Genomic DNA, 16,427 nt, shown 5'->3' with positions numbered 1-16,427 from the left:
TATAATATGCTACATAAAAGTTATCAAGACACAAACAACAGTCAGGGGGCGATACTAAACAACTTATTTTTTTTAGTTACTTAATATATATTAATAGGTATTTTTTGTTTTTTTAAATTATTTGATATAAACTCAATAGTTATTTTAAATGTCAAAAGTGGACTAAATGTAGTTTTTAAGAATTTTTTCATCATTTCATTAAGTAAAATTAAGTATTTATCCAACTTGAGATGAGTATAGAGAGATTACTTTAAAAATAATGACAAAAATATTACTTTTATAAATTATTTTATACATCTTCGAAAAACTAAGCATACTTACAATTACATGTATTTAAGGAACATATGTAATTGTTTTTGATAAAGATTTCAAATTATAAATAACTTCAAGTCTTAATTAAGGTAGCACTACAGTCAGAATTTTCTGACTCCAACCAACAGTCTTTAAAGATTAATTTCTCCAAAACTACTCAATGGATTTTTAAAATCTTTAACTCATTTTAAAGCTGAAACATAACTCTTTCTTAATCTATAGATAAATTTATTTTTGGTATGATTAATCTCAAAATATAGCTCATTAATTGCCAAAAAAGTGGTCTTCTAACTTGGATGAAAATGGCACATTCAGGTCAAATGGTAGTAAAAATTTGTTTTCATCTCTTTAATCAACCATTCACAATCTACAAAACCTTGTCTCAGATTTTTGATATATGCCTCCAGTAAGAAGATATATTATTTTTACTGCTGGATGCCAAACCTCATTTCACCTTTCATCTTTGGAGACCTATAAATTCATTTAGAAACAAATTATCCAAAAACTGGGACACGGTATTGTAGAAAATACTCCCTTCAATCACATATATCAAAGTCAAGCCAAAGGGGGTACCCATAAAGTTTCTATTTTCATTTTTTCCTTACAATTCTCATGAAAAATTGTTCTGAGAAATGACCTTAAAACTGAATTTCCTCTTAAGAACCCCTATAAATGCCACATAAATACAAAAATTCCACTGGGAACACCCCAGGAGTGTTCTGACACCATTACTTTATCAATAGAACCACACACATTGTGTCTTTGATGCTCTAATGCTGTAAAATTTGCATTTTGTGTGCACTGTATAACACTAACTTGGCATTTGGCGGGAGTTTGACGTCACAGATTTGACCAACATCTGTGATGTAGTAATTAAATAAAGACAAAGCTCCGCCTCTGTCCAGACAGTCTAAGATAAGAGAATAACAGGATTGGCTAGCTGCATCATAATTAATATTTAACATCATTATTCTCACTATAAAGAATAATTTTCATTTGAATTTTAAAAAGAAATATAATATGACCATGATGACTGAAATTAGCTAAAATATTAAAATTAAAATACATGTCCATAAAAAGATCAAGACCATCCCCTTCTTGAAAATAGACTGTCCAACATGATTTATGAGTTTCATGGACTTAAAAAAATTTCAAATAAACTTAAAATTAGTTAAAATGCCTAAAATTATTTTTAAATGTAGAAGACCAAAGTCGAGAAATTTATACAGGCAGTCAGAGGCTTTCAAAGATACATTCACACTCTTTTCCATAGTTTTTTTTTTCATTTTGGTAGATTTTTTCCCTTTAAATTTTTTCCTATTCCTATCTTTTTCTTTTTCTCTGTTCTAAACTTTCATGTTTAATAAATTAGTTTTGTTGCAATGCAATGAGATATTTATCTTGTGGTCAGGGATTAACAGCTGGACACTGGTATCAACAGATGATTGACATATTAGCCCCTCCCAAATGCCTATATATTTAGATTAATTACATGTGCTTTTATTTACATACGTTCATTATCAATTTACTCCCTGTTGTGATATGATAATGACTTTGGGATTTTTACAAACTGTGCAGAATAATACTTACTTCAAAATTATGTGATAAAAAAAATATCTTCAAAAAATCATTGTTAGACTGTAGTGCTACCTTAAATCACAAAGTTCCATCCATTTATATTTGTTCAACTATAAGATTTTAAAGGAAAATGTTATTTTAATAGCCCCAAGAGACCAATCTATGACCAAGAAGTGTGGCATCAGAAAGGCAATTAGTGTTTCAGGAGGATTTAAATAGTTTTATACTGCATGGGGAAAATAACCAGATGTGAAAATTTGTTAAAGCTTGTAAAACCTGTATGAATGGACACCTATAGAAATAATATTAACAGAAGTTACTTATTCATGATATATAAGTAATATTTGAAACAACCTTGTTTTCAATATAACTTGTATAAGTAATTTTGATAATTATTTTCACATAAACTGCAGAGAAGAGCCTACTGAAAAAGCTCTGAGCATCCTCCGAGCATGCTCGGAGCTTCCTCATAAGAATAAATCTATGATCCCTAACCCACTGAATATTTTGGTAGAATCTACATATATTTGGTCAAATGCTCAGATTTGTTTTCTTACTACTGTATTTTTTTATAAATATTTGTTAGAAATTAACAAGAATATTTTAATTTAATCCTGCAATCTGCAATTTTACTATACAAATACAAAATCATTTATTTTCAGTCGCTTCCAGTATCAGAAGAACCAATTGGTGGTTTGGATAAGGTATGGACTTACATTTTCTTTGCATTATAGTATGTACAAATAGTAAGGCGATTATCTTATATTAGTGAAAAGATGAAATCTGATAAAGAAACAAATAAATTTGAATTAATTTTTCAAAAATAGAGGACTCCACAACTTTCATTGCAATTTTTTATTTCAGCATTTTTTGACTTCATACAAAAGACCTATTCTATAAATCAGTTAATTGGTTTTTTTTCAGGATTTACTGTTACTGAAAGCCACATCAAGTGCCACCCTAAGTTGTCTCAGTCAATGTTTGAAAATGTTGGAGCATAAACAGGTAAGTAAATACAGTGAAACCTGTGTAAACTGAACTGTAGACGGAAGATATTGTCAATGACAGAGGTGTTTGGTTTATGCAGGTTACATTCATAAAAAAATTTATGAATTGAACAAAAGTATACTTTACACTGTATTGTGCTTTACATATTTTTGCATTTCAGCAATTACATACCTTGCTTTAATATTCTTTAGAAAAAAACCTCTTAATAGTTTAATTTAAATTTGTGTCAGTATCCAGACAGTTTTGGGAAAAAGGGTGTACATGCCTCATTCAAGTCTGAAAGTTCAAAGAATGTGTCAGTCTTACTACTAGGAAATGAGTTATTGTTTGAAACTGCCATTTTAATATAACAACAATCTCAAATATCTGCTTTTAAAAAAAATTATTCTTGTTGAGATTTTCAACTTGTTATTAGACTTTTTCCTTATGGTCAATTCAGTGGTATTTAATATATTTGACTAATAATCAGTCAAGATATGTTAAGACTTTTCGTCATATTATTGTAAATCAGTACTGCACTAACATATAAGCTACTGAACCCCTTGAAATTTATAGAACAGATTGCAAATAAAGTGTATCCACTTCTATGAAATTTAGCCTAGACAGTCTGTTTTTCCAAATATATTTTGTTGTCCTAAGTGTATTTAGTTTTGCATGTTTATTTTTGTAATTTTTATTTTCTCTTTATTAGGGGGTTGGTTCTCATACACACAGTTTACAGTTAGGAATAGAACCAGCATTAGAAAGAGAAATTCAAAAGTAAGTTGAAGGAAATGCTTGTAAGGGAGGTATTTTCAATAAATAAGGGAGTAATTTTCAGGAAAATATCTTTCATAGAATTGACAGAAATGCAACATTTGATATTCATTATGACTTTATTTACCAAATAGTTTTTGTCTCGCCTTGACAGAGTCAAGAAGCGAGACATAGGTATGCTGTTTCCGGCGTCAGCGACGGCGTCAACAATGTATTAGTTTGTGATTAGGTCTAGTTCATGGTGATCCACTAGTGGTAGGTCAATGATATTTGGTATGCAGTTGTATTAGCATTAGCACATCTCATTACTATGGAGATTATTTGGCCCCGCCCCCTCAGTCAAGGTCTATTGACTTTGAAACTTTTCATAGTTTACATGTATTAGTTTGTGATTAGGTCAATTTATGGGGAACCACTAGTGGTAGGTCAATGATATTTCGTATGCAGTTGTATTAGCATTGGCACATCTCATTACCATGGAGATTATTTGGCCTTGCCCCCTCAGTCAAGGTCTATTGACTTTGAAACTTTTCATAGTTAACATGTATTAGTTTGTGATAGGTCAATTTATGGGGAACCACTAGTGGTAGGTCAATGATATTTTGTATGCAGTTGTATAAGCATTGGCATATCTCATTTCCATGGAGATTATTTGGCTCCGCCCCCTTAGTCATGGTCTATAGACTTTGAAAATTTTGCTAAGTTAACATGTATTAGTTTGTGATTAGGTCAGTTCAAGGGGAACCATTAGTGGTAGGCCAATGTTAATTTGTGTTCAGTTGTATAAGCATTAGCACATCTCATTTCCATGGAGAATATTTGGCCCCGCCCCCTCAGTCATGGTCTATTGACTTTGAAACTTTTGCTTAGTTTACATGTATTAGTTTGTGATTAGATCAGTTTAAGATAAACTGCTAATGTTAAGTCAATGATATTTGGTATGCAAATGTATTGGCATTTGCAAATATCATTTCCATGGAGATTATATAGCCCACCCCTGATCATGATTCATTGACTTTGAAACTTTTACATAGTTTACAAGTTAATGTTTGTGTTTATGTTTGTTTAAAGGGAACAACTTATAATAAGTCAGTGGTATTTGGTATGCAGTTGTATTAGCACTGGCACATCTCATTCCATGGAGTTTGTTTAGCCATGTACCTTCAGTCATGGTTCATCGACTTTAAATATTTGCATAACTTACATGTTAAAGTATTGCTATTTTAATTTCAACATTTGCATTATCAAAATTACAAAAAGGCGAGACATATCTCTGTGATAACAGTTTATTTTTATCATTAAATGGGGAAAATATTTTATTTTTTCAAAATTTACAGAATTGAGCTTTTTATTGGTTACCCAAGATTAAAGACCTTTAGTTTCTTTTAATAAGAATTTATAAAGTTCTGCAAATGCCAATTGCTATTTTTGTCATACAGGGAACGTAGCCATTCTTTCCTGTCAAATGTCTCAGAGAATAGTACACATGAATTATCCCGAGCTGGTAGTTTCTCTTCGGCAAATGTGAAATTCCCTCTTCCTGATGATCATCCCGAGGGTAAGTGGTTTTGCAAACTTCAGTTTAAGTAACATTTTGTTTACATTTGTAGGTTTTTTATGCAATTTCACTTTTTATTTTGAATTATTTATCTTTTTTATGCTCCGCCAATAGAGGTATTATGTTTTCTGGTCTGTGTCTGTCCATTATTCTGTCATAACACACAGTTTACTGGTATACTTGTATGTGTCATCTGGTGTCATGACACATAGCTATATTTTACTGGTATACTTGTATGTGTCATCTGGTGTCATGACACATAGCTATATTTTACTGGTATACTTGTATGTGTCATCTGGTGTCATGACACATAGCTATATTTTACTGGTACATTTGCATGTGTCATCTGGTGTCATGACACATAGCTATATTGTACTGGTACATTTGCATGTGTCATCTGGTGTCATGACACATAGCTATATTTTACTGGTACATTTGCATGTGTCATCTGGTGTCATGACATCTTGTCTACTGGTACACTTATATGTGTCATCTTATGTGATGACAGATAGTTTACTGACACATTTGTAGATGTTGTATGTGTCATTGTCCTTGTAGCAACATCATCAGCTTATTAGTTGTTTTATTTTTTATTCAGCATACCTGTTTTTAACTTCTCAACAAAAATGACTAAACTTTTTATCTACTGTAAAAGCAGAAATTTTCGTGGAGGATTTAATTTCGTTTATTTCGTGGAAAGAATATATCCACGAAATAAAAACCCCCACGAAAATTTAACCTACATATAATATCACTTCCATTTAATGGAAACCACGAAATTAAATCCCCATGAAATTTTATATAGAGACAAAACCACGAAATTTTAACCCCACGAAAATTAATGTTTCTACAGTATATGTGTAGTAGTGCTTTATCTGTATTTATTTTAATTTGTATTTTATTTACATATATAATAATTCAACCATTTACTTTGTAATTTTTAGGCCCAATTAATCATGAAGAAGAAGTAGAAGATGATGACAGTTACCATGATACAGATTTGGAAGGAGTCGAGGAACACAAAAGTATCATTTTACATCTCCTATCTCAACTCAAACTAGGCATGGATCTAACTAAGGTTTGTATATTTAAAAAAAAATGGATATTGAACATCAATACAGTATTTACATATGATTCTTTACTTTAAAGAGGCATCTGTGGCCATGTGGTCTAAGTAGTTTAACTACTGTATCACTTGCCTGTCAACATCAAAGTTATGAGTTCGAACCTGGCACATGACAGGTGCTTTCTACTCCAATCATATTGATTAAGATTGTCAATTTTAAGTTATATGAAAAATATGGACCAATGAGTTGATGGACCAGTTATTTTTGGAGAGGGACTATATTTATTTGACTACAGGTTTGTTGATTGGTTATAAAATGGCTCATTCAAAAACTATCAGACCACCATTTTGTCATTTAATTTAATTCTTTATTTATTTAAAGAGGATTGCCAACAGCCAGAGGCTACGTGTAGGTCTCGTCAACATAGATATATACAGATTCACAATTAACAATTAACAAAGTTAACAAACATGTTTAACACAGGACAAGACAATATGTACAGGACAAGACATACGGATGTAACTTGACTTCATACCCATCCAATCACACACCCATTCTTACTCACACGCACACGAGTTTACAATCATGTTGAACTCAGTAATATAAATAATGATTAAGGAAAGACGATTTTGAGTACAATCAGAACAAATTTTGTAATTGGTTGGTTCCATTTATTGAGAACAATTTCCAAAAAAAGATTTTAAATTTCATCATTTTCATATTGTTGAATACTGTCTTGTTGGTTAAAGCAATAAAAAGTAATTAATTCAAAAACAATTACATCACCATTTTTTTGTGCATATCAACAATTTTAAAACATTCAACTATATGCGTTTTTTCACCTAAAGTATTCAAAATCTTTTACAGGTCGTTCTTCCCACATTTATTTTGGAGAGAAGATCGTTGTTAGAAATGTTTGCCGACTGTATGGCACATCCTGATGTGTTCCTCAAGTAAGTCTCGCGTAATGATAGAAGATTCTCATGTTTTAGGCTAATCTAAAACCTCACATTATCATGAGAAATTCCAGGTTTAAGACTAATCTAAAACCTCACATTATCATGAGAAATTCCAGGTTTAAGACTAATCTAAAACCTTGCATTATCATGAGAAATTCTAGGATTTAGGCTAATCTAATTAAAAACCTCACATTATCATGAGAAATTCCAGGTTTAAGGCTAATCTAAAACCTCACATTATCATGAGAAATTCCAGGTTTAAGGCTAATCTAAAACCTCACATTGTCATAAGAAATTCCAGGTTTTAGGCTAATCTAAAACCTCACATAATCATGAGAAATTCCAGGTTCTAGGCTAATCTAAAACCTCACATTATTATGAGAAATTCCAGCTTTTGCAACAAGGAAGAAGATGCCATTTTTTTTCAAACCAGATTTATCATTTCAAACACGACTTGTTACAGAACATCTAATTAAGAAATTTTCTCATTTTCTTATTGGAGCACATGTACAAGAAAATCTAGCACAAACAGAGCAATGGCAAGCAAATTAGACAAAAATAATTTCTGAAGCACATCTTGAGTAGAAATTCATCTATAGTATAAAAATAAGGAGATGTGGTATGATTGCTAATGAGACAACTATAACCACATTTCAGGTTTTGGTTGTCGTATTTAAAGCTGAATGTTTAATTTTGTTTCATACATATATATATGTGTGTTATTTCAGAATACCAGATTTACCTGACCCAGAGTCTCGAATGATGGCTGTTTTAGAGTGGTATCTTACCTCATTCCATGCTGGCAGACAGGTTTGTTATGTTTACTCTATTCTTTGCAATCAGGCAGTTATTTATCTAAACAATTATTAACCCCACGAAATTCTTTATCTGCTGTCCATAGTCGGGAGGCTGTCTGTCTTTTCTGCCATATTTGTTTTTCTTTTTTTGTTTTAGCATGAACTAAGCCATTGTTATGTTTTTTTTGCTTTTTTGGGGGGGGGGGGGAAGGGTTTGTTTGAACTGTTTCATATTTTGTCATGCTGGGACCTTTTATAGCTTACTATACATTATGGAGGTTTGTTCATTGTTGAAAACAGTATGATGACCTATGGTTCGTCCTTTTGTCTCTGGTGGATAGTTGCCTCATTAGAAATCATACCACATTTCCATATATTTATACTGTAGTAAAGTAAGTTCTTGAATTTTTTGAAGTATTTGAAAAATTTAAATATTCATTTTCAGGGATCTGTTGCCAAAAAGCCATACAATCCAATTATAGGAGAGACATTCCATTGTTCCTGGAAGTTACCGAAGAAATCAAAGATATCTGACGATGAAGGATCATCTGTTGATACCAATCAATCATCTGTCAGCATAGGCGAAGAAAAAGTACAACTAATCTATTGTGCTGAGCAAGTCTCTCATCACCCTCCAGGTAAGTACCAATTTTAGTGTAGACAGGGTAGGCTTGGAATGTGGTTGTGGAGACAAAATGAGCTAAACAGACATAATATATTGAATCATATATTTGGAAGCACTGCTCAGATTGGGGAGCAGTGGGTAAATGCAATTTGTTTTCTTGACAAACAAATATCAATATGGCATATGTTTTCCAAATAAGCAATTCAGGCTTCTTGGAGTTCTTTTTATACGACCGCAAAAAAATTTTGCGGTCGTATATTGGTATGATGTTGGCGTCGTCGACGTTGGCGTCGTCGACGTTGTCGTCGTCCGAAGACACATTGGTTTTCGCACTCTAACTTTAGTTAAAGTGAACGGATCTCTATGAAATTTTACCATAAGGTTCAATACCACAAAAGGAAGGTGGGGATTGATTTTGGGGGTTATGGTACCAACAGTTAAGGAATTAGGGGCCAAAAATAAGCATTTTTGTAACTTCCAGACATAACTTGTGTGTTAGTGTATGGATCTCTCTGACATTGTACCACAAGGTTCCATATCACAAAGGGAATACTGGGATTGATTTTGGGGGTAATTGCCTCGAAATTTTAGGAATTGGGGGCAAAAAAGGGGCAAAAAACAAGCATTTTCTAGTTTCATGACAATAACTTGTATGTAAGTGTATGGATCTTTATGAAATTGTACTACAAGGTTCAATATCACAAAGGGAAAGCTGGAATTGAGTTTTGGGGTAATTGCCGAAAACGTTTGGGAATAAGGGGCCAAAAAGGGGCCAAAAATAAGCATTTTTCTAGTTTCCAGACAATAACTTGTGTTCAAGTGTATGAATCTCCCTGAAATTGTACTGCAAGGTATCATACCATTAAGAAAAGGCTGGGATTGATTTTGGGGGTAATTGCCTCAAAATTTTAGGAATTAGGGGCCGTAAAGGGGCAAAAAAACAAGCATTTTTCTAGTTTCAGGACAATAACTTGTGTGTAAGTGTATTGATCTTTATGAAATTGTACTACAAGGTTCCATATCACAAAGGGAAAGCTGGGTTTGAGTTTGGGGGGTAATTGCCCTAAACGTTTAGGAATTTGGGGCCAAAAAGGGGCCAAAAAACAAGCAACTTTCTAGTTTCCAGACAATAACTTGTGTTCAAGTGTATGGATCTCTCTGAAATTGTACTGCAAGGTACCATACCACAAAGGGAAGGCTGGGATTGATTTTGGGGTTGATGAATCATAAGGGGGTTCAAAAAATTTGGGGGGGGGGGGGATTTTTTTTTCCTTTTTTTTCTTTAAAATTTTCCATTTTAAATTGGTTATTTCTGATTTAAATATAAAAGCAAATAATAATGATATGGTTTGAATAGGTAAATTAAAATTTTTTAAGTTCTTAGACCACATTCATTCTGTGTCAGAAACCTATGCTGTGTCAAATATTTAATTACAATCCAAATTCAGTGCTGTAACAAGCTTGAATGTTGTATCCATACTTACCCCAACTGTTCAGGGTTCAACCTCTGCAGTGGTATCAAGCTGCGCCCCAGCGGAGCATTTTATTGCATTTTAAATCTATCAAAGTTGAGAACAACTTCTTACTATGGTGGTATGTTTATCAATCAGCTGCCTAGAATAATGAGTTGCAATCAAAAGCATGCTTCTGTCATTATTGGTATATCAATTCAACCTAAAACAAGGAATGGTTTCAATAAAACTTTTTATACTAAAGCTGATTAAAAGGAACTTGTTGTCAATCATACCACATCTCCTTATTTTCATATTGTTCATGGACTATTGTGGTAATTTTGGATGCAAATGAAATTTCAATAAAAAAAACTTTTAATTAATTGTCATAAATATGAATACACTGATATCATCTCAGATTTTCAAATTCATTGAAAACAAAAGAGTGGACTCACCATATCTTCTTCTGTATAAGTTTTGCTTACAGTTCAGCTTAACGTCATGTCTTTAGAATGTAAACATGTATGACCAGTGTGAAGACTTGCTATCAACTAACAAGATACAGAACAGCAATAAAAAGTTGTTCTAAAGTTGGAATTTTCTTTCTTTGAATTAACGGTTTAGTTTCTTACATTAGTATAAATTATATTTCTTGATCTTCCATGAGTTTATTTTGATAATGATAAGTTGTTTATTTTCAGTGTCAGCATTTTATTTTGAATGTCCTGGAAAACAAATGTGTATGGATGCTTCCATATATACCAAGTCAAAATTTTATGGAATGTCTATTGGAGTCAACTTAATTGGAAAAGGTATGTTAGATTTTGAATAAATGGAAATTTATTTTGCAAAAATTTCTATTTGAACCCAAGGATTGTCTAATAACTGCAGAGAGATCAGAATTTTTCAGCTGCAGCATATTGAATTTTAATCAATCAGCACACATAGTTTTCTGACTCATTCCCACTCAAACAAGACTATCACATGATGTTTTATTTTCTTTTCTTAATGTTAGTTGTTGTTAGATAAGCCAAAAAAACCTTCATGAATGGTCATTTAAATAATAAATTTAGAAAATATAAAGAAACTAAGGTGGCTATTATTATTAGGTCTCTTTTGCTCATACAGCTTTTGAACTGTTTCGGTTCTTATACATCCTTGGCTTTCAAATATTTGGCTTTGAACATTTTTGATAAATCCAGAAAAGTGCTTCAAATGGAAGAAATTTATCAAGTGTTGCTTTCATTTTTTAAATTCTGACTATACTATGATCAGCCTTACTAGACAGTCTAACGGCTAATGTGTTCAGAATGTTAAAAAGTCGTGATTCTTGTTATTTCAGTAAAGTTAAAACTCCTTGCTCTGGATGAAGAGTATGTGTTTTCTATGCCAAGTGCCTATGCTAGATCAATATTAACAGTTCCATGGGCTGAGATGGGAGATAAAATCAATATGACCTGCCAAAAGACAAATTTATCATCTACAGTTACATTCCATACAAAGGTATTTACTTTGAAGTATGAGGGGTGAGCCTCTTACAGTCAGAGGCATTACTTAAACAAGTAACTTTTAAAATTACTTATACAAGTAATGTTGAAAATGAGGCTATTTTAAATATTACTTATATAAGTATCTTTTCTAAATATTATTTTTATAAGCGTCTAATTATACAGATTTTATGAGCTTTAACAAATTTTCAAAGTCATCTGGTTTTTTTCCCAATGAAATATAAAATCTAATCCTTCTGAAACACTAATTGCCTTTCTGACGCACTTATATTTCATATCCACGCTTCTGGGTCAAGGATTGGACTCTTGGGACTATTAAAATATCATTTTCCTCAAAAATCTTGAAGGTAAACAGATATAAATAGATAGAAACTTGTGAATTAATTAAGACTTGACTGAAGTTATTTATAATTTGTAACCCAAATCAATTACATATGTTCCTTAAATAAGTGTTATTACTAATTCTTTCAAAGATGTATAAAATAACTTATTCAAGTGATATGTTTGTCATTATTTTTAAAGTAACCCTTTATCTCTATACTCCTCTCAAATCTAATAAATTCTTCATTTTATGATATAAAATGATGTAAAAATTCAGGAAAACTACATTTAGTCCATGTAAAATAACTCTATTGAGAAATTTTAAAAACAAAAATTATCTGTATAAGTAACTAAAAAAATTACTTGTTTAAGTAAAGCCCCCGACTGTCTTAGGACTGCAGTGTTCTACCCAGGCTGATATGACGGGACCGAAGCGCCTTCCAAATTTTTTTTTGTCACCGCAGCTCTTACATTGGCACGCAGTGCCATTAAAGATAATCCTGCAGCATGTTTATTTTCACCTTTAATTATGAAGTGTTGATAACTTTTGTAAAGTGAAAGATTGCTGCTGAGAAGAAAAACAATATTACACCAAATTACGCAATTATTGATTGACTCAAGTCTATCTTTCACCTGTATTTGCCTTATCAGATCGCATAATTGCATAGATTATCATCGAATAGATAAATAGTCTTCTTTAATACTTTTTTCAGTGTTTCAGGGTTAAAATTAACGGAAAAGATTGAAATATGAAATGTTTTTACGCATGGCTTTCCTGATTAATTGCCAAATTAAATATAGAATTTTCTCAATAATAAAAATCTATTTTAATACGACCAATGAACATGATGACGTGTTAACTTTGCAAAACACAACTACAAATATTTATGAATGGAAGTCGTTTTACGTAAAAACACGTAAAGTAAACTAATATTTATGATTAATTTGATTTTGCCGATTATTAAGGGACTTTCCGTTTTTGAATTTTCCTTGGAGTTCGGTATTTTTGTTGTTTCATTTCTTATACTGTAAATTCAGAAATTATTGCCTGTATTTATTATTGCAATTTTTTTTTAAATTGACAAAAGTGCTAGATTGATTATTGCGATCTGCATATCATTCTGAGTTCTAATTTTTGTGATACTGAACAAATCGCCTTATTGGCATTGATAAAAACCTAACAATAGTTTCTGAATTTACAGTTTACCTGAAAATAAGGCATCTAATTATATATATACATGTAGTAAAGTCAGAATATTATATTGCATGAGCCTTTCAAGCATTGGATTTTTTTTCAGGTACAATATTCTGCAATGTTTGTGCAATAATTCTTTATAATATAGTATAGGGTTATTGCACTTATATTGAGGAATATGGTTTCAAGCAGTATATAATATTGCACAAGCTTGTGAGTGTAAGATGATATTGAGAGGTTAAGAGCAAGGGAATCTTGTAGTGTTCTTTGATATTCCTCAAAATTTGCAAAGAAAAGTATGGGAAATATTTGGTATAATATTATAAACAGAGTTAAAGAGTAAATTGCAAAAAGACAGCACTCAATAATATGATAAATCAGGCACTATGGTCATATGATGTCTTCAACTATAGACAAGTGTCTTCGTCATATGTCAAGCTGAGCTTACACAAGTTGTGAATAAATATATGGGTGTTCAAAGTGCTTTTCTGGATTTAACTGTATCCTGAACGCTCAAACCCCAAAATTTGAAAACCAGGGATGTATAACTACTTGTATAAGTAAAGAGCTTGAGACAGATAAGGAACTCACAAGAATAGTCAAATCCATCAATATCAAGGGTCTGAGGGAATTGTAACCTTCGTTTCTTAATAATTTCTAATGTCTAAACTTTTGAATCTGTCACAAGTTCTATACACTTATAGAAAATCTGAAGAACTAGTTAATATCATATAAATATATAATTATTTTAAACATTTTAAAGGTAGCTAAAGAATCAGCATGTTTTCATGTATTGTGTTGTTTATATTTGTAGCCATTTTATGGTGGAAAACTTCACCGTGTCAGTGCAGAAGTGAAGAACAATTCAACAGGGAATGTTTTCTGTAAGGTTCAGGGAGAATGGAATAATGTTATAGAATTTTCTTACTCAGACGTAAGTTGCAAGACAATGAGGTAGTTTTCATTGATCACATGATAGAAATTTTTTTTTAAATGAACTTTTGTTTTTATTCTTTCTACGAGCATGCTACTTACCCAATATAAGTGCAGTCAAACAAAATGATACAATAATTTTTTACAATAATTTATTTTTATATCATAAAAATTGTAGCAAATGTTCCTTGTCACATGTCTGATTGCTTGATTGATTGAGTTGACAAGGAAACAATTGGTGTTTAATTATCATGTCTTTGATGAAAGTTGCCGGAGCATGAAATAGTGATCCTTCCTTCCACCATCATCATTGTCAGCAACATTTAGGTTAATTTTGTGGTTACATTTTTCTCAGAGATCAATAATTTGTCAAAAACTCAATGAATTTTACAAAACTTAGACAAAAGCTTAATTCATGATAAAAAGACAATATTCAGAACAAGATTTTTCTTCTTTTTTTTTTTCGTGATAAATGAACTTATTTTTTTGACATTCAACATTGCACTTTTATGTTGACAGCAGAAATAGCAGGTGGAACACTTTCAAATTGTTTTACAGGTATTAATAATTAAAACAATTTTGTAAAAACAAGGAACTGATTTCTATTGACTGTTGTAGGGGAGAAGTAAAACAATTGATGTAACTTCATTAGAAACATGTAAAAAGAAAGTAAGACCGATTGATAAGCAGGGTGATTTTGAATCACGTCGTCTGTGGCAACATGTGACGAATGCTTTGAGATCCCATGATGTAAATACAGCTACAGAACACAAGAGATTAGTGAGTATTTTGTTTCTATAATATGTTGTAGCACACATTCCACAAACAAGTCTGTTATTAAGTTTGACAGAATAGAGAATGGAAACCGGGAATGTGTCAAAGAGACAACTCTCAACCAAAGAGCAGAAAACAGCACAAGGCCACAAATGGGTCTTCAATGCAGCGGGAAAATCCAGGACCTGGAGGCAGGCTTCAGCCGGCACTGAAACAATAATGTATACTAGTAGAGTGAAATTGACGCCACACTAAACATCTTAACATACAAATGAATTAAAATTTGAAAAAAACGCATAAGACTAACATAAGCTAGAGATTCCTGACTTGGGACAGGAGCAAAATTGTGGCAGGGTTATAGATGTTTTGTGAAATCTCAAGCCTCTCCTTTTACCTCTACCCAATTAGGAATAAACATACACACAGCAGTATGATCACTAAAACTCAGTTTGGGAGAGAGTCCAATCTTTATGTTAGAATAGGTAACTAAAGATAAGCAAAATTACAATGATCAACATAAATTAACAATGGACTACTAGCAGTTACCAGCTTAAAAAATCATATCGCTAAGTATTACCCATTTCTGGGAGTATTGGCCATCCCTAGAAAACCCAGGCTTTCCTGCCTGGGCAATACTTTGCCAACCCTGGCAGTTCCTGACATGCCAGCTCGATCATATGAAAATCAACCACAATCTCTTCTGTCAGTAGTTTCGTATCATGCCATCATAAATTATACTAGAACAACATTACCTGTATCATGCCAACAACTGGTTTCAGAATAAATGTATTTCCAATGCAAAGTCCCTATGAGTGAATCAATACTAATTCTAATAATGCCATCTTTAATTACTTGACAACAGTATCTTAACTATATTCCTTGTGAATGAGTCTGTTCAAAGGTTTGGTTAGCTTTTGAGGTAAATTATGACATTTTTGCGTTTTGTATATAATGTTACCAAATTAAAAGATGCCATGTGAAATACCTGAACGTATAAGATGTCCGCACATTGATAACAAGAATGTGGCATGTCAATTGAAACATATGGATAGATACCTGTCTATTGGTGACGAATTAAAGTCTTTTGATTATTTATTGTTATTGGCTCTCTGACCACATCTTCGTTAAATCATTTATAAAATCCATCTTTAAATAGCTGAAGGACTGATTAGCCAATGTAATGGGTATAAAGAAACAAGAACAGCTCTCTCGTTTACAGTGTTCCAGCTAGCATAAAATGGAGGGGCAATGTGCCCCGCCCCAGAAATTTTGCGCCCCTCTGCCTTTTTTAAGCACCCCTGCGCCCCTCTGTGCCCTTTTGAAAAAAGTTTAAAAAACGATCTATTTTCCTCATATCGTCGCCATTTTGTTGAGTTCTTCATACACACACTTCATTAAGACAACAGATTAAAATTGTTGACACTTGTTACCTGTATATAATCACCTATTTGATTAGAGTCAATTACTTAATCAGGTGAAATTTACGACCCTGTCTAATCCCTTTGCCCTGAAGCACCAAACATCCAAGTTAAATGAATTGATTTTTTAACACCTGACGATGCAATATAGAATTTATAAAATAAAT

At 32.1% G+C, this 16,427-nt stretch overlaps 1 protein-coding gene across 2 annotated transcripts in view; it reads left to right on the top strand.

Annotated features, from left to right (window-relative positions):
• LOC127706088 (oxysterol-binding protein-related protein 11-like) overlaps positions 1–16,427 on the top strand; it is a 33,358-nt gene that overhangs the window by 11,743 nt on the left and 5,188 nt on the right. For both annotated transcript variants that reach the window (XM_052210542.1, XM_052210543.1), the window contains exons 9-20: positions 2,553–2,594; positions 2,815–2,895; positions 3,590–3,657; positions 5,094–5,212; positions 6,157–6,290; positions 7,147–7,232; positions 7,967–8,048; positions 8,481–8,673; positions 10,813–10,923; positions 11,454–11,614; positions 13,950–14,069; positions 14,687–14,848. In XM_052210542.1, coding sequence (XP_052066502.1) covers positions 2,553–2,594; positions 2,815–2,895; positions 3,590–3,657; positions 5,094–5,212; positions 6,157–6,290; positions 7,147–7,232; positions 7,967–8,048; positions 8,481–8,673; positions 10,813–10,923; positions 11,454–11,614; positions 13,950–14,069; positions 14,687–14,848 — 1,359 coding nt within the window. The remainder of the gene's footprint in view (positions 1–2,552; positions 2,595–2,814; positions 2,896–3,589; positions 3,658–5,093; positions 5,213–6,156; positions 6,291–7,146; positions 7,233–7,966; positions 8,049–8,480; positions 8,674–10,812; positions 10,924–11,453; positions 11,615–13,949; positions 14,070–14,686; positions 14,849–16,427) is intronic.

This window comes from Mytilus californianus, unplaced genomic scaffold, assembly GCF_021869535.1.
Source record: "Mytilus californianus isolate M0D057914Y unplaced genomic scaffold, xbMytCali1.0.p SCAF_6, whole genome shotgun sequence".
Lineage (NCBI taxonomy): Eukaryota > Metazoa > Mollusca > Bivalvia > Mytilida > Mytilidae > Mytilus > Mytilus californianus.
Note: the sequence above shows the minus strand (reverse complement) of the source record. Positions and strands in the feature narration are given on the sequence as shown.